This window comes from Leptidea sinapis, chromosome 25 (genome assembly GCF_905404315.1).
Source record: "Leptidea sinapis chromosome 25, ilLepSina1.1, whole genome shotgun sequence".
NCBI classification, from domain to species: domain Eukaryota; kingdom Metazoa; phylum Arthropoda; class Insecta; order Lepidoptera; family Pieridae; genus Leptidea; species Leptidea sinapis.
The window spans coordinates 4,967,841-4,994,973 of record NC_066289.1 but is presented as its reverse complement, the minus strand read 5'-3'; the positions used below and the strand labels follow the sequence as shown (position 1 = coordinate 4,994,973).

Genomic DNA, 27,133 nt, shown 5'->3' with positions numbered 1-27,133 from the left:
GGCATCATAAAACAGAGATATGATCAATCGAGGTCGCGAACAAAGACATAACTGTCTGAAATTAAAAAGCGCAAAAAATGTTCGCGATTTCTGATCGAACACATTTGTGTGAGAAGCGCGCTTATAACGAGCCATCTTTTAGTTGCCCGATAGCATGCTATCAGGACAGAGACAAAAAAACTTTTAATTTAATAAGGTTTATTTATTGATTTGTAAAATTAAACTTAAAGTACCTATCAATTAAAGCGTACATCTATATAATAATTTCAAAGACAAAACAAATTTCTAAATCTGATTTAAGAGTAACGGTAAATTATCAAGCCGGATGTTTTGTTTAGGATAAAAACTGTTTCAATATAATAATAAAGAGTACATTGTAATTATGGTGTCTTGCAAACAATAGACAGTCATTGTAAGCCGAAGTGAATTAGTGATAATCTTAAAATGAAGTGGTTTCTTATTATATTTGCTTTTTCAATAGTGGTGGTAGTTTCAATCAGTGGATATTCAGAAACAAGGTAAGAATTATTACAAATTAAAGCATTTAGTTTAAAATATTATTTTGCTATTTATCGCAGAATACTACTGTCAGTGAAAAATAGAAATAGTCAAGTTTAAGCCGGTCTCATACAGCAAGGGATTCGTACCATTCTAAAGGGTAGTACATAAATTTCCAAAATAAGCTTTTTAGGGTTCCGTAGTAACTGGCAAAAAACGGAACACTTACAGAATCGTCATGTCTGTCTGTCTGTACGTGTATATGACAGCCTACTTTTCCCAAAACTATAAGAACTATACTGTGAAACTTGGTACAACAAAAATAGAAAAAAAAAACAATAAATTTAGGGGTTTCTTAGAACTTATACTTAGAACTAAAACTCATTTTTTTTTCATCAAACCTATACGTGTGGGATATCTATGGATAGGTAAGGTATGATGGATGATATTGGGTTTTCTAATAAACTAAATAGTTCGCGCGAGAGACACTTACAAAGTGGATAAATGTGTCCCCCCCTCTCCCCGTTACTTCTAAAATAAGAGAATGATAAAACTAAAAAAAATATATGATGTACATTACCATGCCAACATCCACCGAAAATTGGTTTTAACGATGTATAAATGATGAGAGCTGATTTGCACTGTATGATTTTGATCAATAATTTTTTCCCTTTTCGATTTAAATAATCTAATATCATTTTCCTTTCTATATAACTTTTATATGATGTTACTTGCTGCTACGGAATCCTTCGTGGGCGAGTCCGACTCGCACTTTTCCTTTTTTTTTCTTATTTGCAAAGCGGTTTATTATTTGTTTTTATTGTGCATCTTGCCAAGATTTTGGAACGCATAGTTCATTCCCAAACGTATTTATACACCAGCAACATGGATTCATAGAAAATCGATCAACCACGACTAACTTGTTGTCATTTGCTGAATATACATCATATTTACTGACTACAGTAAGGCATTCGGTCGTATCGACCACTCCCTACTCTTGAAGAAACTATACTCAGCAGATATCCACGGAAATCTACTCCGTTGGTTTACTTCTTATATTGATAGAAGATCACAGACTGTAGTGGTAAATGGCTACGTTTCGAAGTGGTTCACAATTCCTTCTGGCGTTCCACAGGGATCTCTCCTAGCCCCACTCCTTTTTAACATATTTGTTAACGACATACACACCTGTTTTAAGAGCTCAAATTTTTTGATATATGCTGATGATGTAAAAATTTACAAACAGATTAACAGCCCTGATGACTGCCACCTATTACAACAATACTGCACACTAAACAAGCTCGATTTAAATGTATCGAAATGTTTGTACATGATTTTTAGTCGAAAAGAGAAACCGACACTATTTAATTATAAGCTTAAATACCACGAACTAAACCGTGTTGATGAAGTACGTGATCTGGGCATCATACACGACTCTTAATTAGCATACGAAAAACATAATGATCACATAGTTAATAAAGCTAATGAAGCTTAGGATTTATAAAAAGATCTAGCTCGCTATATTCAAACATAAAGACTGTTAAAATTTTATACTGCTCCTACGTGCGTCGAGTATTGCTCTCAAGTATGGAACCCACAATATAATAATTATATATATAGAATAGAAACTATTCAACGCAAATTTTTAAAATTTCTACAATATAAGTGTAAATCCTTTGAAAACGACTACTCATTAAGGTGCAAAAAACATCACATACTACCTCTCAAAGAAAGAAGGAGCATTGCTGATATAACAACTCTAGTTAAAATTGCTCAATCTACAATTGATTCCCCTTACCTCCTTTCACACGTTAACGTTAGAGTTCCTCTAAGGATAAGTACACCACCAATTACCCTACAAATAAGCAGAACTCATCTAATTATAGAAATAACTCATTCTTTATACGATCTGAAAGTATCTTTAACAATTTAATTGACTTTCCTGACTTCAACACGTTTGATATATTTAACTCTAAGCCTAACACTATTAAATCATTACTTTCAAAATATTGGTTTAGTAAAATATAATGTAAGTTTGAATTAACTCTAACTCTGACTCAATGTTCTGACTATTAATAATATTTTCACTTCTCGAGCTCTGAAATGGCTTATTTGTGCACGATATAGGCTGCACAAAATCGATTTTTGTGCACAAATGCACAAAGGAATCTACTCATAAATGTATCTATATTAAGGCAAAGAAAATGAGCCATACAGCCAAACACAATAAAAAGTTCAGAGATAGAATTTGTTATTTTTTAATCTTTACTTTAATTTATTTGCCTCAGGTGTTTTTAAGACATAAAAGATATTAAAATGCGGTAGGTTATTTAATTAATTAAATAAATATATTATATATTACCAAATTAATTCAATAGTAGGCTGTATAGGTCTGGAGCCCAAGCCATACCAATGTCGTAAGATTAAAAAAAAGCGGTGGGAAACAGGTCTTGTCTTTTCGTGCGTTTATTAATTTCTTCAAATTTGCTAAAATTGTTAAAAATGTCCATGTTATACTACCGTTTTATTTGCTCGCAATCGAAATGAAAAACAGAGTTTATAACTTTTATGAAGGCAATAACATGGTGGCAAACTTTTATGAAGTACCTACAGCATATAATTGATGACTTGATTCCAAATACAAAGACTAATGACTGCTGTTAAATGATTTGGCTTACTAAACCCTCAAAATTAATAAAGAGAAAGCAAAATGTCACCGTCTATGGAAAAGATTTGGTAACATGTTTGACTATGATTAATTTGCCGTACCATGAAAACGCCAAAAATATATTATGTAACAACAATGCTGGCCCGATATATTATTGAAAGAGGCGGAAATTCAACTAGAACTAATCCTAAGTTCTTTTGGTCGTATACAAAGCGTTTTTGCAATGATAAGGGCTTGCTCGCCCAGGTAACATACGGCGATATTGTGACTAACAGTGACTCAGAGATCTTTAACAGCTTTTCGGAATATTTTTTTCAGTGTACAATCCACGTTATAACTTTTTTTATGATAGTAAGGGACGAGACGAGCAGGACGTTCAGCTGAAGGTAATTGATACGCCCTGCCCATTACAATGCAGTGCCGCTTAAGATTCTCGAAAAACCCAAAAATTCTGAGCGGCACTACAATTGCGCTCGTCATCTTGAGACATATGATGTTAAGTCTCATTTGCCCAATAATTTCACTAGCTACGGCGCCCTTCAGACCGAAATACAGTAATGTTTACATTACATTTACATTACTACATCACGGCAGAAATAGGCGCCGTTGTGGTACCTATAATCTAGCCGGCATCCTGTGCGAAGGAGCTTCCTACTGGTAACTCAAATTATTATAGTAATTTTTTTACTCTGCTGACAAATTTTATTAATACAAGTGGTTCCATAGAAATATCAAAAAATCAAGTTCCTAAATATATGTGTAATTAAAATATTAACAAAGGGACTGGAAGCGACGGTACCAAACATGTGCAGAGAAACTTGCATTACCTCTTGTTATAATTTTTAAGCAGTCCGTTAATACGAATTAAGGAGTCTTTCCTGATAAATGGAAGGAAGCTCACGAGATTCCTATCCACAAGAGTGACTCACGGCAAAAGGTTGAAATTATAGATCTGTATCAATATCGTCCGTTTTTGCAAAATTGTTTGAGTCTGTTGTTTATGGCCAGCTGTATTTAATTGTCACAGTTTATATCCCTTTGTCTCAACACGGCTTTATGCGAAAGAGATCAACCCTCACCAATCTCGCTGCATTCACAAACTGTAAATAAATAGTGCGCGAATAGGGCTCTCGGGTAGACGTTGTGTACACCGATCATTCTAAATGTTTTGATCGTATTGATCATGGTATCTTAATATCTTAATAAATGAGTGTCAATGTGCATGGTGACCTGCTGAGAAGGTTAATCTCTTTTCTAAAGGACAGATTACAAGCGTTAGGATTGATGTCATTGAATCAAATTTTGAACGTATACCACCCTCTGGCGTGCCGCAGGGGTCTCACCTGGGAGCCCTGTTTTTCAATATTTACCTGCATAATATTAAGGCTTGGTCCATCTCCTCCTAAATTTTAATGTACGCCGATGATAAATAAATCTTTTGTCCTATTAATAGTTTGGCTGATTGTGACAAAATTGATGAGATATTTTTAGACTCAGATATTACTGTAGAATTAATCAAATGGATCTAAATGTTTATATTAAAATAAGGGATATTTTTGTGCTATCGCGCTCGGCTATGTAACGGTCACTCTACAGTAAAGTAACAACAAAAAATTGTTGTATTATTGTTATTAAAATCATCTTGGTGAAGTTTTCATTTCTGTCATAATATCCTAAGATTTTTTTTAGTATATGTGTATACTATTGATAAATAGGAACAAAATCTAGAGTTTAGTTGAATAGATACACAACAGCTGTATAATTATAATTATGTGTTGCGTGCAATAACGCCATACTCTCAGCTACGGCAGATGATTTACCGTACCATAAGGAAATAACGTAGTGGGTCAAAGCCATCTGTAAGTGTTACAACTGGTATTGGACGAGGCTCCACTCGAGGCCACCGGAACGCTGATCTTGTCAATAAAGTGTTTAAGTAAGCCTCTGTTTGTTTTGTGTCAGTCAAAGTCATGGGGAATTGGGGTCATATTGACCGCGATTTCGCATTTCTGCATTTGTGCACTTAACAAACATTCCATTGACACTGCAGTTCTTTTGAACTAGGTATTTACAATGATATATTGTTAACCCGTCCCAAATCTTGATACTTTTTCTTGAGTTCTGGTCGGTAAGGTCAGCACTGATTTATTCGATGTGTTTTTGTATCTGCATTTATTGCTTAAGACTACGTAAAGTCAAAAAGTCATACATGGCTAGGGTACGGTACGGTAGGCAAATTAAAGTATTATTTTATGAATATTTTTCAAAGAATAGATTAGATTGTATGTAGACTACACAAGAGACAAAACTATTTAGCCTAGTTAATAATAATACCATTAATTTAATTGCTTTGTTTTAGGTATTATAAGTACTTATTTAGTACTTAACTTGTACCTACGTGATCTTATTGCTTATTATCTTAATATAAATCCAGTGTCCTGTTTTTACCAGTGAACTCCTAAACTAATGAACGGATTTTAATGGGGATTACTTCATGGAGTGAGGTTTAGTCCAACTTGAGAGATAGGATAGTTTTTATTTCGATTTGCGACCCATAATTATTTTTATTTCCAATATTTGTTTTGTATTTTCTATGAGAGAATTTGTTGACGCACGGATTGACAGGTCTTCTGTGAAAGAATTTCATTTTAACAACAGGGAGCATATTTTAGGAAATAATTCTTGATACTATGAAATATTCTAGACAAATTCATTAGAAACAGTATTTTATTTATTATGTAAAGTACAACGTCTGTAGGGTCAGCTAATATCTAATATATAAAATTCTCGTGTCATGGTGTTAAACATTGAACTCCTACGAAACGGCTTGACCGTTTCTCATGAATTTTGAGTGCATATTGGGTAGGTCTGAGAATTGCACAACATCTATTTTTCATCCCCCAAAAGGTTAAGGGTGGTCCATACGATTTTTTTTGAATTTTTTTTAAATTTGTTTGATTATGAGTCAGCATTAAAAAATACATTCAACTTCAAATTTTCACCCATCTACGATCAACAGTTACTTTTGTATCGCGATTTTAATATCGGCAATACAACGTTTGCTGGGTCAGCTAGTTTTTATATAAAATATTTGTATTTTTTAACCATATTTTTTAACTCATTGCTCAACTTTGAAGTAGGTATAAGTTGGTGTTTTGCGAATATATTACATTTTTACAGCAACATAATCAAGCGATGGCTACTGGTGTTATAATTTAACAATTTTTGTTTTTTTTAATTTTTCTGACAGTTTTATTATATGATGATATTACGACAGTAAGTTCTCGCTGTTGAAGGTGACCGGTTTTCATGGGAATTTTGATTAAACAGTAAACTATTTTGACCCTTGCTATGTCTCTATCCGACCTTAAGTATGTTTTTTTTTCTGGAGTCAAAAGCCTACTTCATTCAATGACCCGTAAACTACCTCTGTGAACAATTGCGGTATGGAAAAAAAAACGAATGTATCCCATGGAAACCAATCATTTTCACAGGATTAAATTAGCCTTCCTCATTGTGTGAAGCCTAACTTTCCTCTATGCAAAATATCATGTAGATCCTATAAAAAATACGCATATTGCAGTATAAAAAATAAAACGAATCTATTCCATGGGAACCGTACCAGAATCAAAGGTAATCATCTCATTTTATGACCTCTTAAATACCTCAATGCCATAATACTACAGATGCTGTACGAAAAATTAAAACCAAACTAGCCAAACAAGCCGATGGGAACCGTAAATAAATTTTTCTGGAAAAAAAATGCAAAAGTTTTTGTTAAAAGAACATTTTTCTCGTTCAGTACCTATACCAAAGAAAATAAAAAAAAATCTTTAGAAACACAATATTTTTATTCTGTTATGTTGTTATTTAACATTACACACATTTACGAACACACAGGGACTAAAGTTTAATATAAATAAATAAATGTTTTATAATATACTCTCGGACCCGACAGCCTTTGTCCTGTACACACGTCTTAAATTTTAAAAATCGGTCCAGCCGTTTTGGAGGTAGTTCAATTGTGAATTTTAACCATCCTTGAATCCACTTGGACAGATACAAAAAAATTCATTCAAATCGTTCCAGCCGTTTAGGAAGAGTTCACTGTCAACACACATACAGAAGAATTATATATATATATAAAGATAAACATCTTCATAGCACCGTATAAAATTAAAAAAAAATATTTGAAAATAGAATATACAGGCCTTACGCCATTCGATTTATAAGGAAACTCCCCCGGTGAACTTGTAATGCATACTTTTCTGACATAAAGGTATATAGTTGAACATTTTCAGGATCTGTACGGATCGGAATCACATATTCCTGGCTCCAGGAGTCCTGACTGCCGGTGGTAACAGCAGAGCTTGCGTATCCCGCTTCTACGTTGAAGGACCAGCTCGTATGTCGCTGACACTGAAGACCCATCATCATGAAGAAGGCACAGCAACAAGGCTGCTTAATCCGGGTATCAATTTAGTATTTATTATAAGTTAATTCATAAATTAATAATATTTCATACACTTTGAGCTGTGTAACTGTATAACGGAATTTTCCAATTATGATAAAAAAAAATTAACCACCCAAAGCTAACTTTAATGACCATTTAAGACGTCCAATTTACTTTATAACTTTCACCCTTAGATTAAGGATTGGTCTCCGCTCTGCTCCAACTAGATACCGCACTACCTAAGAACAATAGCTTTTTTATTACGGCAACTTTATATTGGCTATTTGTGAAGATGCTTGTGTGCGCGGCAACTTGACACTCAATGGCATTGCTCGTAATATGAATACGTTTCATGTTATTTTACATTGAAATTAATAAAATCCAAAATACTTACTAATGATATGTGATCCCAGTGTCTTTCTTATTTCTTGTAGTATTATTATTACAAAGTTTTACTACGCAACCTTACCAAATTATAGTTTCATTTATTAACTTAGCAAAGTTTAACAGAACATGTGCACGTCAACATCACACGTCGTTCGAGACTGGCTCGAGTACGCCCAATTGGACGTATCTAGTTGGTAGTATGCAGTATCTAGATGGAGCACAGCGGACACCTCCATAAACTAAGACGTCCAATTTACTTTATAACTATCACCTAATATGATAAACAGAATCACCAGAATAATTTACTTTGACACTAGCAATATAAAACACAGACCTTCTGAAGGCCCACCATCAACTTTTTTTTAGCGATACAATTCCGATGCAGTTCAGTTTAGGTACCTAAACTGAATCACTAAGATTCGTACCATGAAGTGCCTATAGGTAACTGAATGGCAATTGAATCGCTTATGGAAGAATGAACGACGGTCCGCGGTGTGAGAAAGAGATGACTCTGTACAGTTGCTGCATAAGTCTGTCTCTCTTACTCGAACCATATGCGTTGCGTTTCGAAACCTATAATGATATGATTTAAGGTTAGGTTTTTTTTCCGTAGAAATTACTAAAAATAAAAACAAATTACAAATTAAAGGTGTTTTCGTAAAAATAAACTGATTAAAACGAGTTATGAACGCACCTCCATTGATGTTTGATTTAACATGAGCACAGAGTAATTTTTTTTAATTCGTTCTTGCGAACAGACTATAGCCAGGGGTCTTACTGCCTCTTTTATAGTATTTTCATTTTCGGTATTTATTTTAAGTAATTTATTTTGCAAAAAAGTCCAATAAAGTATTCTCATCTCATATTTCATCAATTCCATTTTCCTCTTCTGTATGTTTTATGTATGTTTTCACTATTTTTTAAAAGTGATTAAAAAAACGATTCAAATTTTTGAATCGCTCAGTCTGTCACATAAGCTATCCAGTTTAGGTTGAAATATTACCATGAGGTAATATTTCAAACTAAACCATGAGGTACGAATGAATGAACGAAGTAAAACAGTTTGCGGTTCACTTGATTTGACGTCAACCTAAATTGGATTGCTCTAATGATACATCCCGGTGACAGATAAAAGCACAGACGGTAGGAGAGTGGACCCTTCGGGTGCCTAAAAATGTGCCTTACACCAAACTTATTTAACCCCTTCCTGGGTCATATCGCGAGTGTAAAACATAGCTTGTCACGCACACTAAACTAATATTCCTAGCGTGTTTCTATCAGTTGTATAACATCAAGACACCCTATCTAAACTTATAAATTATCTACGGCTATAATATAAAAACAATGCTTATTTACAGGAGACGGTGGATGCTTGGATATACCAGTTCCAATGAAACCGAATACTAAAGCAGAGCTGGCTGTTAGCATTAAGTAATTAAAGATTTTTTTACAAAATTTAGAACAGTATTAACAAGATTTGCATAGGTATAAACACATTTTCATAACTTCTTACATATCTTTGCAACTTAAAGGCGTCTGCCATTACAACTTATACCTCTATTACCGTGGTAAGATCGTGTCAGGTGATAAAATGTTACACCTACGGACCGTTCACCTACCAATACCGTCGAGTGTCATGCACGGAGCGTTTACTTTAATTATAAGGTGATTAGTTGGCGATACGGCAATTCTCACGGGGAGTATTCCGAAGAGCTGTTTCACCTGATTCCTGCCGCCGAATTCCACCTTCGCACGACACCCCACAAGTTAGGATATCATCCCCACCATCTGGATGTGTGGCGGTCCTCCGGTTGTGCAGTTTTAAGGAGCTTTTTTCCACGTACGACAAATCTGTGGGATAAGCTTTCTTGTGCGGTGTGATACGACATGGGTACCTTCAAAAGAATCGCGTACACCGGAAGGTGTAAAGTGTGTTTAAGGAATTAAAGGCCAGCAACGCTCCTGTGATTCCTCTGGTGTTGCAAGAGAATGTGGGTGGCGGTGATCACTTTACACCAGTTGCGCTCGTTTGTTCTCCTTTAAAAAAAAAATAAAAACAAAAAATACTTTCAAGTTCGCATGATACGTTCATAACGCGGTGATTATTGAGTACGTTGTAGTGCGCTTAAACATAAAACGAAAAATTAATGCAACCACTACAGTCACACTACTAGTCTTATACAAGAAGGTCCTAAATATAACTATATCTACAGATTTGCCACTTTTCGGAGAGAGCCCAACAGGTAAGCGGCTTATCTGGTGTTAATTGAAAACATATAATTATTATTGTATAAGTAAATTGCATTACACTTGAAATATTTCATTTTTTCATACAGCTCATTCGGAAGACAGATTTCCTTAGAGAGAACGAGCAAGAAACTCTAAGATTGCTCTTTTCAAAACAGAATGTGTGTGAATTACAAGTTCTTATTTTTTATAAAATTAAAAAAAATAAATAAAAAATTGTGTAACTAGTATCCCCCGTAACCGCACACACACTAGCATAACGGTGCTTGATAATATCACGGCGCGGAGTCCTTATTTTTTTACTCGTCCGTGATTGTTTGCTGCCGTTTCACCTTCACCTACAGAATCAGTTGCCCACTTAACCCGAATTGAACCGAACTGAGATTATATTTTAATTGAAATTGAAAGTCGTTCATCTATCTTTCCAGATATGCAGAAGCAAACTGTTCCTGGCACCGCTCCATAACTCTTCGCATCGGAGGAGGCAGGTTGGTGGTGGTGCATACAGAACGAGCCAAGTACAGGCCTGGGGAGACGCTGAGATTCCGCGCCACTGCCCTCAAAGCTGACCTCACGCCTGCACATACTATGGTATGGTTTTAACAAATTATCCTTCATTGGAACACGGAATAACTTGCGCAATCGTTCCAAGATGATGCAATATGGGCGTTTTCAAAAAAAATGCCTCAACCACTTGAAAAATCGGCAATAGTGTTGCAAGAGTGGTCATCACTTACCATTGGGTGCACAAATCGCGTTCAATAATATTTTATAAAAAAAATTACAGACCAACAGATTCCCTCTTCAGTTAGACGAGTTTGAAGGCTATCCGACAATGAAGGTCTGTTGTTAGGATATGTTCGATAAATTAAGGATGCAAATACCAGAGGAGATTCGATTTTTCAGGCCTTGGGACTTGGAGCTTGGGAGAAATGCTGCAAGACGATGTTTATTTATTTATTTATTGAAAAGACCAACAGCATAAATATTACAAATTAGTCTTAAAAATTAGTGTACATATAATAGCCAATTACAGGTCTCTCTATATAAACAAAAATCAACTAATGAGAACTTAATTTACTTTAACATAATAATATGTATAGTTTAAACATTAAAAGAATAATATTATTCGTATGAATGCGAATTTAATATATATATCTATTATTATATTATGTTATAATCGGTTATAGTGTTTATTTTATGTTTGGATGTGTATGTGTGCGTGTAGTGTGTGTTTGTGTATATGTTCGTGTGTTAATGTACCTATTTGTTCGTTTTATATTGCTCCAGTAACATTTTTCGTATCTAGTGTATTCATTAATATTTTAATAATTTCTTTTTTGTAGATATTTTTACTGCGATTATGAATGTCGACATTCGAAAAAACTTCGTTGTAATGCTTACAAATTCTGTTAATGGGAGAATTTTTGCCACAGTTCGTAGTGTAAAATGATAATGAAAAAAGAGGCGTATTTCTCGTTCGTTTTAGTGGTACATTGAAGTTAATACTAGCAAGTAATGTTGGGGAGTCCAGAAGATTATTTATTATATTAAATAAGAACATTGTATCTAATAACGTTCGTCTGTCTACTAGTGAAATTATATTATGATGCATGCAGCCATCTTTATAGTTGGAAAAAGTTTTATGACGAAAGTTAAGGTGCCTTATAAATTTAGCTTGAATTTTTTCAAGTTCAAGTTGTTTTTTTTTTAATTTTTAAATTAACTAAGTACAATTTTAACTTATTAATATATCTGTTTGTTGGCAAGTTAATGCGCTTAAAAAACATTTAATTATGTGTACATACTTAACTACTACTTACTTTAATCAAAACTATTAGGACTTACAACTAAACATTATTAGAATTATTAAAATTAGACAAAAGAAAACATTTACTAAATCTATATACTATATTAGCTTATAGCATTGTTGAATAACATTGAACAACATTCAGTGAGAGTTATTCAATGCTATTCAACAGCGCATTTTTCATCTTAAATCTAACTGCATTTTTATTTAGTTTGGGAACACTCCTCAGCCACGCTATCTCGTTGTATATGACTGGCACGACATATTCAATCAATCTTTAACTTTCCCTCCCTCAAGCTTCTGGACTTATATTTATTTTTGTAGGAATTTTCAAACTATCGTTAAAATAAAAATCTATTGCTAGTTGGAATTTGGTTTTTAAATCAACAAGTAGTATTTTAGTTAGTGAATATAGTTTTCGATAATCACCTTTATAATTATTTTTATCTTTTTTGCTTACCAAATATTTTATAAATCTGGTTTGCAAGATATATACCTCTTTAGTATATGTATTGTAGGTACGACCATACACACCAACAGCGTAGTTGATAAGCGAATCAACTAACGCATAGTACACAGTGCAAAGTGTTTGTTTATTAGTTACGTACTGATAAAATTTGCTTAAAATAGCTCTCAATTTTATGCATAACGCGTCAATATGTTATTTTAAATTATAGTTCTTATCAACTACTAATCCTAAATATTTGTATTTTTCTACATATTCTATTTCGGAACAGTTACAATTTGCTTTATTTCGGTGTAAACATTCGTAAGTATGTCCTATTATAGCTATATTATTATAGTTAACATTTTTTACATTTCTGTTGTAGGTGGAAAAAATATGCAAACACTTAGTTTTTTCTAGATTCAATATGATGCTGTTGTCATGCGCCCATTTTATATTATCTAATTTAGTGAAAGTGCTCTTGAATTATTACCTGAGGATTTTGCTAAAAGTTTTGAGGATCTCTTAAATTTATAGATTCCTTAATGAAAAATAATATCACAGCCATGGAAGAACCAATGTGATAATGCTCTTATAACTCTTCTTGAGTTACACGCGAGTATTACACGAACCGAATCATTTGAACTATGAACTCGAACCGACAAATCATTTTAATCAAATGAAAATAGTAGATTTTACAACGATGAACGAGTGCACAAAACAAACTATTTTTTTCTGAGACTAAGCAGCCGAGGGCTGATAGTAATGTCGAGGATCAAAAGGTTTTGTGGATGAGTTATAAACTCTGCTTTTCATTTCGATTAGGTACGAGGAAATAAAACAGTAGTATAACATGGACAGTTTTAACAATTTTAGCAAATTTGAAGATATTAATAAACGCACGAAAAAACAAGATTTGTTTCCCGCCGCTTTTTTTTAATCTTACGACATTGAGGCTTGGGCTCCAGACCTATACAGCCTACTATTGAATTAATTTGGTAATATATATATATATATATGTGTTTTTAATTAATTAAATAACCTACCGTATTTTTATTTAAATTTTAATATACTTTATGTCTTAAAAAACACACGAGGCAAATAAATTAAAGTAAATATAAAAAAATAACAAATTCTATCTCTGAACTTTTTATTGAGTTTGGCTGTATGGCTCATTTTCTTTGCCTTAATATAGATACATTTATGAGTAGATCCTTTTCTGCACTTGTGCACAAAAATCGATTTTGTGCAGCCTATATCGTGCACAAATAAGCAATTTCAGAGCATGAGCAGTAAAAAAAATATTTTAGTTCATGGGGTGCAATTTTCATCTAGATTGACGAAATATGGCTGGAAGGACCTCGTGGCGCCTGGGAAGGTGTCAGAGCACACCAGTGGACTAGGGTACGAACCCGGATGGGCGTGGCGCAGCTGCAGTACGAGCTCGATGAAATGGCGCCGGTCGGAACGTGGACGGTGAGGGTCAGGTTGGCGGATGGCTCGCAGGTACGTACTACTAATTCAAATTCAACTTTTTTTAATCAAACTAGGATTTAAAATAGTTTATTGAATGTCAACCAACGTCAACTACCACCCATTCGAAATAGTATGCCTCAGACCTGAGAAGAACGGGCGCAAGAAACTCAGCGGCCAATTTTTTTACTTCGTTACAATATATGCAAAATCGTTCAATAAAATTTGTAATTAAATAGCCTGAGGGCGTTCGCTCCATTCCCAGTCTGTGGTATCATTAAGAAAATCATTTATGTTATAATAACTTTTACCACAATTGATTTGATTCTGAATCAGCTAAATTGATAAACTAAATCTCAATTATTAGGAATAACTTCCGTTTTGAAGATTGTGGTCGGGCCCTCTGGAAAAATCACCTTATCTATTACGGTTTATGAGATACAACCTACTAACATACAGTGGGACGAACAACGGGGTAGTAATTTAAGTTGTTCCCGTTGGCTACCCTTCGGGTACGAAATTCTAGCATGTTTCGCCGTCAAACCAAGACAGTCCAGTAAACGTTTCATCCAACCATTTTACGTAAACATGTTATAACAATGGTATATCGAAATATGTCGAATCAAAAAACACAGGCATCGACTTCTGCACAATGTATTATCAATTCTACGAGATCAGTAACGTTATCAACTAAGTTTTACATTTCAGGGTTCGGCAGTGTTCTCGGTTGGCAACTATGAACTACCACCGTTTCAGCTGACTGTGAAACATTCACCAAGAATCTTGAAGTCGAGCGAACGACTTGTATGGACTGTGTGTGTCAGGTAATACATCTGTAGAAGAAAACTTTTAGCAACCAAAACAGCTTGTTGCTCAATCGACATACAAGTCAAATAATATTATATTGTCAAGTGTCAGGACTATAGGGTTCGCTAGACGCCATAAACACAGTAGACATTAAATAAGTCTTCTGTGCCATAAATCCTCAAATAATTTATTGGTAACTAAATTTGGACGCTACAAGCAGCAAAAATACTTATTTTGTTGCCTGTATGTTGTCCCGTAGGTATTCTTGTCAATATTCATTATCAAAATTTGAATTAAATCTATTCAGTAGTTTTTACATACAAACAGACAAAATTCTATTAGCTAATTTTTGACTTCGCTTTTGCTTGTAGAACACACTCAATTCATTGGGTGTACACAATTAAGATCTCTTTTTGCTAAAATAACCATCAATCATCAAGTGGGAGGTTCCTTTGCACAGGATCCCGGGTAGAATATGGGTGCCACAACGGCGCCTATTTCAGCCGTGAAGCAGTAATATGTAAGCATTACAGTGTTTCGGTCTTAAGGGCGCCGTAGATAGTGAAATTACTGCAGACGACAGACTATCCGTGACGCACTTTTTAGTTTAGTTCTATGATAATAAAACATATAGAATTATATGCAGTAACGCAGACGATGCGCAAAAAGTCTGACACACAAAATATCCTCGTAGATCTGACAAACGCCGCACCACGCCGTACAAAAAGTGCGCCAAAAAAATATAACGTTCGCGACTACACGCGTTAACGCAGACGACGCACAATTTAGTCTGTAGCACAGAGTACATTATATCATATAGGTATAGAGTTGTCAGTCAATTTCACGGCGAAAGCGACATCGCGTGGGAAGTTGACGAAGCTTTCCTCGGTTATACCTACATATACGTATAACATAAATACCTGTAGGTTGTTTTAATTGTAATATTAATTTTACACAGGAATTCCGCCATAAATTTAATGGCAGAATTACGAAAATGTAGATATTAGGAACTTAAGTTACAATAAAAAAAACATATAATTTCCTTCTTCTTTTATTGTAATACTGTATAGCGATGTTTGCATTACATCCTCCTCATCGTGCGTCGAAATTGCTCCTCGAAGTATTTTATTGATGGACTGCACCAATTACATATAAATATCATAGTAGATATTTAAGGAAATAACAACACGCAACGAACACCAAACAACAACAATAATGAATAAGCAAACGATGGCGGCAAATAAATTATAAACAACATGGCGATTGGCGGCTACCTACTGTGTAGGCGAGCGAAACGGGTCTGTTTATCAATCAGTGCCCTCTATAGACAAGTTGACAAATTAATTTTAATGTGATGGTATTGTATGAATCAAGAAATGTTCTAAGTGCAAACGCCGTGGTCTGTAGTTTGCAGTTGCTAGTGATTGACGTGTATCATGGCGCTAGACATTGATGTATCGATGTTGATAATAAGAAATAGAAAACAGACCAGCACTGTATGATACATCTTTGGCAGAGTATCATGACAGAAATTTAAAAAGAAAATTGTGGGTTCATCCCACAATTTTCTATATTTGGATATAGTTAGTGTGCAAATATATTTGGATATAGTTTTAGAACTGAATGTTTATTATGAAACAGTCCCTTTAATAGTCTTTCTGAAAGAATAGGATGAGCCCAAAATTCTCTTTTTCTTCTTCTTTTTTATATTTCAACTACGAAATAATACACCGCAATCTATGTACTTCCCTTACGTGTACATCCCTACAGTTTTGCCGACAAAATGAGCGAAACTGTGAGTGGTGTGCGTTGAGTCTGTGTAATATCTGCCACAGACATTTTGTGCGCAATGCAGACTTTTTGTGTGCCGCAGACTCAATCGCACAAAAAGTTTGTTATCTGCGATAGGCCTTAACATCTTACGTCTCAACGTGACGAGCATAGTTGTAGTGCCGCTTAGAATTTCTGGGTCAAGAATCCTAAGCGACACTGCATTGTTATGGGCAGGGCGTATCACCATCAGCTGAACGTCCTGTTCGTCTCGTCCTTCATTAAAAAAAATAAAGTCAAATTATCTGATGATTGTGTTGTTTGTGTTAGGTACCCGTGGTCGGAAGCAGTGGAGGGTATGCTGGTGATTCGTATCCGAGGGGCGGGGGTAGGAGTTGGTGCAGGGGCTGCAGGGATACGTACCGCGGTCCGGTTGCGAGCGCCACGAGCGTGTCACCGACACGCCGCCGCCTCCCGGAGAGTCGGACTGGACAGCAGCACGCCGCCAGAATTTATTGTAGCTGACTTCTCCTTCCAAGTAAGTCGCGTTCAAGATCCATTAAGAATATATCTTATATTAAATAGTCATGTATGTTAAAGAGATTAGAGAATATTCACCTAAAACTCTAGAACCGTTGTCCCAATTGAAATGAAACTTAAATGACACTTAAAAAGGCCCACATGATACTCCGAAGAATCAACATCATTTCAGCCGGAACACATCCACTGCTGGACAAAGGCCTCCCCCAAAGATCGCCATGACGATCGGTCCTACGCTGGCCTCATCCAACCTATTCCGGCGATCTTGACCGGATCGTCGGTCCATCTTGTGGGGGGCCTACCAACACTGCGTCTTCCGGTACGTGGTCGCCATTCGAGGACTTTACTGCCCCAACGGCCATCTGTCCGTCGAGCTATATGCTCTGCCCACTGCCACTTCAGTTTCGTAACCACCTAGGCTATAGGGATGACTTTGGTTCTCCTACTTACATTGGATCTCCACATTTCTGATTCGATCTCGCTGGGAAACTCCAAGCATAGCCTTCTCCATTGCCCGCTGAGCGACAATGAGCTTCCTAATAAGGCACCATGACTGCGTTCCGTATGTCATCACTGGCAACACACATTTATTAAAAACCTTCGCCTTCAGACAATGTGGTATTTTGGACGAGAACATTTTATGGAGCTTCCCGAACGCTGTCCATCCGAGTTGGATTCAATTACTTACGTATTATATTGAAACTAAATTAGGAAAAAGAAAGCCCGCTGAGTTTGTTGCGCCCGTTGTTCTAAAGCCTGAGACATACTATTTCGAATGGGTAAATACTTTTTTTAATAAAAATATTTGAATTTGAAGTAAAGGTGAGTAATAAGAGTTTATTTTATTTTCAGTATGAAACAGGCAAAGGCGTATACACAATACAGCCAAATCTTGAAATTGATTTAAGTATTTTAATAGGAGCTTCGACTATATAAATTTCGAATATCCCTTCAATTCTAACAGTTTATTAATGATTTTTTAATGATTTAAAAATGATTCCACAGACTCCGGTTTCGGGGTCTGAACATAGCTTTGTTGCCCCGATGGAATTTTTTTATTGAAGACTAAGAAAACATCCCCAATTTGTCCTTATTGTTGGTAAGCCACGATAACCCAAAATACGTTATGTTAGAAGACTTACAAACGTCTGGATGTTGATGTTGGTAGGGAATATAGACGTTAGAGGAAATATAGAGTAATGTATTATTATATCTTTTATATAAGAATAAGACAGAAGTGATCACTTTCGTCTATGTTTTATGGCAACGTCAGAGGCAAAGCGTTGAAGCATACAGGTTTTTTTGATTGTCTCGTCACACAAATGATTTGGATGTAAATAATCAAAAATGTTATTATTTATCCACTTTAAATGTTTCTTTTAAACAGGAGGAAGGCACACGAATTTGGCAGAACACAACGGTCGTATCTCAAGTCGTGGATAGCCCAATCTCTCTGGAGTTTCTCACAAAGCACAGAACTATTGTGTCATCAGGACTACCGTATAAACTTAAGGTATGCGGAAATTTTAATAACTATTGACTTGATTTGATTCCCGGCGATAAATGCCATTATTTCATCAACAGTATATTTCCTTTGACAACGTGCTTAGGTCCATATAAAGATACATTCTTAAAGGAAGTGTTTTCCAAATTTTAACATGGCAACACATTTAAAAAACTATACCATCCTCGCCATCTGTACACACACATTAAGCTTCGATATTCAATTAAATTGTGGGATGAACTTCCTTGTTATTAGGTTAATATAACATCACCTTCAAAGTGGGGTTTTAATCTGAATTCAAGCATTGCCTCACATCTGAAAAACAAATTATATCGTCCTCACTATCTGGAGAACTGGTGTTGGTCCATATAAGGCTCATAAAGGAATTTTCTTTGACTTCAATCAAATTGTATGTTGAATTTCGTTGCGTGAGGTCGATAGAACATAAGGCCTACGTACAATCGAGTACTTTTATCTGGCTACGCTCCTATATATGGTGTTGCATGTGATCTTTAGCGATGTTAAATACTTGTTTTTTGTTTTATTTTTATTCTTTATTCTTGATTTATATTTCTTTTGTGTCTTCGCCTGTATCTAAAACAACTATCACTGCAACCATCCTAGTGAAACTCTCTAAGAAAGAAGCGATTCACTCGATTGCATGAAACGTGCTTTCATAGATTGACAGCCGATAGCATAGGAGATCCACTACGTTTTAAGCAACTGTTCGCTTGCAAACTTAGCCGGATTATACTTCGTCACCGATCGCCTTACTGTAATGACTACTATTTCAAACTTATGTCAAATCACGGCCGTTCCTTATTACGTAGTATTAACATCCTCTTTGACTGCAACTTTCTTGAATTCTTTTTAATAGATCTTTGTCTTTATCACGCCTAGGATATCCAATTTGTCTTTCTTTCCAAAGAAGCATTTTAGGTAAAAATATTATTGTTATTTGTTTTTAATTTCAGATTAAGGCAACTCGATGGGATGAGAAGCCAGCTGTCAATGAAAAGATCAGAGTTTGCAAGTCACCATCAAAACTGAATGACGTCGCGAAGAACTTGTCGTGTGTAGACGCACAGACTGACGACAAGGGAATCGCTAGAGTTATGTTTACAGCTGATGACAGCCCTATATATACTTTCCAGGTATCATAAATCCTACTTATTGCAACATTCACGTTAAACCAGTGGGAGGCTCCTTTGCACCCCGGTTAGATTATGGGTATCACAACGGTGCCTATTTCTGCCGTGAAGCAGTAATGTGTTAACATTACTGTGTTTCGGTCAGAAGGGTGCCGTAGCTAGTGAAATTACTGGGCAAATGAGACTTAACATCTTATTTCTCAAGGTGACGAGGATAATTGTAGTGCCGCTCAGAAATTTTGGGTTTTTCAAGAATCCTGACGGCACTGCTTTGTAATGGTCAGGTCATATCAATTACCATCAGATCAACGTTCTACTCGTCTCGTCCCTTATTTTCATAAAAAAAGTATATGAACTTCCATTGCTTATGCTCTTAAACATGTTTTATGGGAAATATTGTAGAACAGTGATCTTAGTACCGTATCACGATACAACATCGTATATGTGACCATGGCATATAAAGTCTTGTGTTTTTTGTGTGAAAAAGTAAAGAGACAAATACGGCGCATCATCATCATCATCAGCCGGAAGACGTCCACTGCTGGACATAGACCTCCCCCAAAGATTTCCACGACGATCGGTCCTGCGCTGCCTTCATCCAACGTATTCCGGCGATCTTGACGGGATAATCTTAATGGGAACCTACCAACAGCACAGCGCTTACTTGATGGTAAATCATACGCCCTGCCCTTTACAATGCAGTGCCGCTCAGCATTCTTGATTGAAAAAAAATTCTGAGGAACATCGCAATTGCACTCGTCACTGTGAGATGTATGATTTTAGCTCAATAATTTCAAACGAAAACACATCAATTCTCATACATTACTGTTTCATGACAAGATACCCTAGCCGACGTCCTGTACAAAGATGCCTTCCACATGAGTTCGTAACCTAAGATGGTGTTAGACAATTATTATTTAAATAAAATTCCCATTTTCAGGCCAGCACAAATACCACGACGTCAAGTTTAGAACTAGAAGTAAAGGCGGGTAAGGGAGGCAAAGCCGCGCTGGGACCATTGCGAGTTGACCCCACGTCGAGGACCTTGGTGCCTTTATATCTGAGTATAGATGACGTCACAAAACCCATTACTGTTCATTTTGTGGTAAGCCTATTTACTATTTATCGACTTCGATATCTCTATGTTCATAAACAAGTCATCCACAGGCCAGTAGCCGCCCTAAAAATACCAAATGGTATGGTAATGGTATTATTACCCGCAGCGATGGCTTGTGCACGGGGAAGGGCGTTGGTGTGGGACATGACTTGCGTCGACACTCTTTTCTATAAGGAAAAAGAGTTCAAACGAGCGTACGGGTCACTTGGTGTTAAGTGATCACCGCCTTAAATCCGGACTGCAGCAATGAGCAAATTCGCCTATCATTCACTGATTTTATGTTCTCATGTAAGTGATGACTTTCTTAGTGAGAAATAAACTTCGTTAAACCGAATCTCAAGTATGTATATGCTATCTGGAATTTGGGAAATATAGAGCCATTAACTCCACTAACCTTTCTGGCGTAACTGTATGATGATGACTGTTTAATACTTTTAGGTAATAACCCGTGGTGGTATAATACATCGCTGGGGAGCAACCACACAGTGTCCCACAAACTCAAATCAAATTCTGATTGCACAAAGAAATTCCACATGTCAAAACTTACAAAACGTCGCAAACATTGAAGACTTAGACGGAAATATCGGAACAAACAATGATATTGCAGATTTTGTTAAGTCATCGCTTAGAAACGAAAGAAGTAGTTCGGCTGAAGCTTCAAACTTTAAGAACGGGAATTTAATAGCAAATGTGGAGACCAACTCTTCTTCAGTGCTAGATGCGTTAATGGATGGGCAGATGTGGAGGATCATGTTGCCGGTCAAAGTGACTCACCAGATGTGTCCTGACAGCCACTTGGTGACATATTTCTATCACAATAATGAGTTGATAAGCGCCAGTAAGCACTTTGAAATGGACGAATGCTTCGCTAACAAGGTACGTTGGTCAATCAAATTTCGACTTTAATATTAATTGCTTTTTATAAGATGAAGATAAAGAGGTGGCAAACTGTTACGTGATGGGTGATGAGGCAACAGCCCATGGACTCCAGCAAAACCAAGGGTGAAAAGTCTGCCTTTAAAGTTGTATGAATGCTCTAAACTTGAAGATTAATTGTGTAAATAATTTATTTTCATATTAATCAATCGTTCGTATTGCTTACTACCTCACGGGGTCAACCATCAGAAGTATCGAATAAGTTCTTAAATTTTGGGAAGTTGAATTGAATCTGAAATATCGTTTCCAGGTGACAGCATCCTGGTCCCATCATCAATCTCTCCCTGGATCTGTAGCTACTCTTCACCTGTCCACTCCTGGACCTGCTCTTTGTGCTCTCTCTGTTCTGGATGTTGCCGCGAAATGGGTAAATCCTGGTGAGAGTATCAAGGATCTCATATTAAGGGATCTGCGGAAGTTGATCGATGGTCATCGAAATTTAACTGAATATGACGTGGCTGGCGAATGTTTCCTATGTAAGTACCACTAATATTGCTATGTAAGCCGAGTCTAGGTGTCTGTTTTCATATAAAACAGTCTTTTTTATATAAAATTTATTTTAGGGATATCCCAAAAATAAATTTCATGATTCTTATAATTTGTTGTCAACGCTATAGGAAATCATTGGACAAAACTAATTTGCCACAACTTCGAATTCAAACTTGAATTAGAATTGGCTTGAACTCACAGCGGTTATTTTAAGACACAAAATATTATTTACAGATTTTTTTTTATTTAACAAGAATTGTGCTATTTCTTGGGTGATAATTATTGTGTCTTTTATCGCCCTCTAATAAGATTAACATTCGCTAGTTGAAATAAAAATCAACACAAGAAAAAATGCATCAAAGCGAGATTAATTATAGAAACACAAATATTTAAGTTTTTTATTAATTAGAAAGTAATTATTTTATAATATATAATTATAATTGTGTATATATTACTCGACTCAAGTCGACTTTACTCGAACAAGCCTTAATTCCTACGAATTCCCTTTAAAAAGGCATAAAAGGTATTAATTTTCTTTGATACTTGTTTTTTTACTAGATACTACTACCGCTTCAGAAAAAATGGCACTCTAAGTGAGGGGAAGCGGCGCAAGAAACTCTCCCAGCATTATTTTTTTTTGCACTCTTTTTAAGAAAAATATACTATATCGTACTGTCATTGTCTATTGCTTTAAAATAATAATAATCCAGTCCCAGGCTGTCCGATCACTTAGATATTCAGCTGTGGAGTAGTAGGATTTACGACAGAGAATTTTTTGAATAAAACTAGGACAATGCTATCAAAAGGTTCTATTCAACAGCATCAGACACCTTAGAAGATTCAAAAAGCAGTCATCTATTGGAGTCGTGGCTTGCTGCGGCTGGTTTGAGACTTCTCGGAGGAGAGGAAAGCATGGTTCAGAGAAGAGGAAAGAATTGTGACCGCCCTCCGTTAGCGCTTGTGACTGATGAAGCTCCTAGAAGGGATTTCTCTGAGGTAAACTTTAGCCGTCCGTATGTCAAATACATGCTTTAAATAAATATAATGATCTGATGAGTCAAAAAGAACTAAAGAGGTTTTTTTTTTCTTTATTGATTTAGGGGCTTTTATACGTATATACATATCAGCCCCATTATAATCTAAGTACATTAAAAAGACAAAAGAAAAACAAAATTCTTAACTTAACAAACTAAAAAAAAGGTTAATCAAACCAAAAGCAAATTATATCTATAGTGTTCAAACAATAAGACTTATGGATTCAAACAGACTTATCCTTAGATCAAATCTGTTCAAACCCATAAGTCCTACAATTTTGTCTCTACTAGACTGAAATCGGACACATTCCTTTAACAAGTGCTCAACACTACAACTTCCACATAACTCACATAGAGGTGACTCCGCAATTTTCATCAAAAATTAACTAAAGAGATGCTTCAACTTAGTACCTTTTCCAGATAAGTACTTTTTGTTTTTTTTATTTATTTATTATATTACATATTACTGCCTATACAAACTAGATTAACTTAGCATCTAAAAAACCATAAAGTTTTATGTTTATTAATGCTTATAATTATTAATAATACGTCACTACTTAAGATATAAATTAAATTAATAACAGTGAAAATGTTTGTACGACTTAAAACGAATAAATATAACTTAGCAGGTTCAAATTATCTTAGCTGCTGTTTTTTTAAAAGGTTATCCTTTAATCTATAATTAATGTTTTAGTAGTTGAATATTGCCGTTCAAAGAAGGGCAGCTCATTTTGCAAGCGAGGTTAATACCTCGTCTGTCACCCCTTAAGAACCTTACCGGATTACCATTAGGTAACCGGGTAAGGGGTGACATTTAACAAAGGTAATGCGTCATAACTTTTAATATAAAATAACTTTCAATCTCATTTTAATTCGGAATATCACTCAACTTAATTTATTAACTCATCAGACACATTAAATCAATCAGCATATTTTGTTTAAAACAATCATAATATACTGTGCCAAAACATTCAGCTTTAAGAATCAAACTTTAATTCTGTGTAATTTAATAGCAATGAAATTCTTTTATTATTGTAACTATTTATGCAGAATTTTTCGGTATTTTTATTTACTAAATATAAAATATTATACTTGTTTGTATCCGTAATCTGCAAAAAATCAAACGCTTTTTCGTTACAACTTCCTTAAAACCACCAAAGTAATTTACAATCACAAATAAAATTGAAAACAAAATTTTATGAACGATGCGGACTCGAACCCACGAACTCTCGCGTTCGGTGCGATTGCTCTTCCAACTGAGCTTCATCTACAGGGTCTACTTTACAGTTGATAACCTGCTAAACCCCAACCTGCAGATGAAGCTGCAACCTGAGAGTTAAACAAAGATTTTATGCCGATACTTCAATCGAACGGTTAGCTCAGTTGGAACAGCACTCACACGGAACGCGAGAGGTCGTAGGTTATCACTTAAAAAAAACATAACAATCAATGAAATTGTAATCAATATTTGTTTCCACTATTTTATCCATGCAGTCGTGGTTGTGGCGCCTGGTACCGGTGAGTGTGAACGGCTCGGTAGCAGCAATGGCGCGAGCACCGGACTCTATCACCAGGTTCGAAGCCTCTGTGTTCTGCGTGTCCAAGACTGGAGTTGCCATATCACAACCTGCTGTATTGCAAGTACGTATACAAATAGTTTCAATTAAAAAGGTAACTTTATCATTATCTTCTGTTTTCAAGCTATTGAGATTATCATAGCAAAATCTGCCTTATTGTATCTTTATTTGCGAAATACAGTTTGCTATATAAAATTGTATTTGAACTATTTATTTTGCCTCTTACTTCAACGCAATGTTTCTTCTAGAAGAGACAAGGTGCCTTAAAGGCCTCCCCTGAAATACTTTGTATTAAAATCAGATGCAATAGTTCGCTAATAATAAATTATTTCACTGTGATAGCATCTTTTTTTTCTTTGTGATCTTTAGTATGCTAGCTGAATCCGACAGACGTAGTTCTGTTCAGGTTACCGATTTCATAGGGATTGCTTAACCAATATAGAAGTTGGTACGCTGCAGCACCACCTGATGGTTACAAAAACGAAGAAATTCACCAAAAAATATATTAATTTTCAAGGCTTAGATATTAGTCGAACGGTGCAGAGAAGCTATTATACTACAGCTCTACAGGGAAGCTGCAACAAATGAGATAACACGTAAACATTCTCCACAAAATAATGCAAATAAATGCCAATTCTCATAGTGATTGGTTGAGCGGTGTTGAAGGGTAGCGATAGAATGCGAAGATATTCAGTATAACTACAGTTTTTGATATCTTTTCCATATTTCAAGTAATATAATAATAATAAACTTCATTTCAAGTATCATGATTCAAATTTGTTAGTAGTACAGCAAACTTATTTTCTATGTTAGTATTCATCCTAAACCTATTACTAATTAAGTTACAGATGCGTGTCATTGCTGCGCCATTCCGTTAGAAATACAGCAGCAATGAGCCACATATCTGCAGTCCAACCTGCTCACAATTATCTTCAGTAGGCTGTTGGTACTGCCCCGCACTCTGCTCACCAAGGATCCACATCTTTTGCGTATAGTCGCATAAAAACAGTTGATCCGCGCTTCCGCGAACATCCCTGATGCGCTACAAAATCGGGGCAGCCCCATCGTGAAAGCATTGTTATATTGAACACCAAGAGCGTTGCAGGATTTTTGAGTGTACTCGGCCCACAGGTTGCACGTGTAGAAAGTTGTAAGTAAACGCGTAAATAAACTCAATAACTCAAAAAACGTCGAACTTTTTTTTGCCCAACTCCCATTTGACATTTTGGCATATCCATTTGACCTTATCTCACCAATTCTGGGACACCCAGTTTAAAGATAATATGTCTATTCTATGAGGCGCAAGTTAAAGTGGGTCCATGGCCACTGGGTACCTCGATGAAGGAAACTTATTTACGTGATATTTTTCGATTTACTGAATGAAAAGTGGCCGAGCTTACCTAGTAGGTATGTAGAGCTCGCCGTAAAGAGTGGCTGCTATTCTTCGCGGTCGAGACTGTGGGACGTGGAAATCAAGAGTTAATTCATAGACCTTATTCTTGTCAAGACTCATAAGAAACATTTGAGACTGAGCCTGTTCCTTTTACTTTTTCTTTTTCTGAAATTGCAGGTATTTAGGGAGTTTTTCATCCACGCGGACAGCCCCCGCAGACTCCGTCGCGGTGACTCGACTGTGGTCCAATACAGACTCTTCAACTATCTCTACGAACCGCTAACTGTAAGCTTATATAGACAAGTATTTCATTCGAATTAGATTTTAATCATCTATCATCAGGAGAAAGTCTCGTTAAAGTCACTCGTTTCTAAGGTTAGCCGAAACGGAATGACACAAATTTCAAGATATTGATATTCTGGTGTACGTGAGCAATACTGAAAGAGTCTGGACTAGCCACTTGCAATACATTTTTTTTTTAATTATGGTTTTTGAATCTCAAAGATATGTTACATTTTAGTTTGTGATTTTGATTAGTTTTAAATTGTGGCATCGTTTTGAAAATTGCCTGGCGGCACTGCAAAGAGTTTGACTAGAAAATACTCGCGACATGATCTTTTATGATTTTCGTCTGTTTTGTCGTTCTGTGGCTTAAGACGACAAGAAAGTTGTCGGAGACTTTAATTGGCATCTGGCGATGAAGTTCTATCTGAATAGATAGTTTCTTGCACCGCTTCTTTTCTCTCAGAGCGCCATTTGTTTCCGAAGCGGTAGTAGTATCTAGTATATTAGAAATAACATGAAAAATAATTCTAAAGGAATCAATTTTGAGAA

The 27,133-nt window shown here is 35.7% G+C and overlaps 2 protein-coding genes across 2 annotated transcripts in view; both read left to right on the top strand.

Annotated features, from left to right (window-relative positions):
• The first annotated feature begins 202 nt into the window (after window positions 1-202).
• On the top strand, window positions 203-26,518 carry LOC126972062 (murinoglobulin-1-like). Its single transcript, XM_050818638.1, has 14 exons — window positions 203-518; window positions 7,468-7,637; window positions 9,365-9,437; window positions 10,682-10,844; window positions 13,844-14,014; window positions 14,690-14,805; window positions 16,889-17,096; window positions 18,486-18,611; window positions 19,577-19,756; window positions 20,694-20,858; window positions 21,309-21,746; window positions 22,057-22,282; window positions 23,116-23,291; window positions 24,824-26,518. The coding sequence occupies exons 1-14, from the start codon at window positions 445-447 to the stop codon at window positions 25,046-25,048; spliced, it is 2,511 nt and encodes an 836-aa protein (XP_050674595.1). The 5' UTR covers window positions 203-444; the 3' UTR covers window positions 25,049-26,518.
• Window positions 26,390-27,133, top strand: part of LOC126972059 (alpha-2-macroglobulin-like protein 1) — a gene marked incomplete at its 5' end in the record, with an annotated part of 31,203 nt that continues 30,459 nt past the window's right edge. Inside the window, one exon of the mRNA XM_050818637.1 lies at window positions 26,390-26,584. Coding sequence (XP_050674594.1) covers window positions 26,390-26,584 — 195 coding nt within the window. The remainder of the gene's footprint in view (window positions 26,585-27,133) is intronic.

Bases quoted from the DNA above. Each gene is read 5' to 3' on its own strand.
- LOC126972062 (XM_050818638.1), top strand. From the start codon at position 445: ATGAAGTGGTTTCTTATTATATTTGCTTTTTCAATAGTGGTGGTAGTT. The intron at 14,806-16,888 runs GTAATACATCTG...TGTTTGTGTTAG, and splicing joins GTATGGACTGTGTGTGTCAG to GTACCCGTGGTCGGAAGCAG. The intron at 23,292-24,823 runs GTAAACTTTAGC...TTATCCATGCAG, and splicing joins CTAGAAGGGATTTCTCTGAG to TCGTGGTTGTGGCGCCTGGT.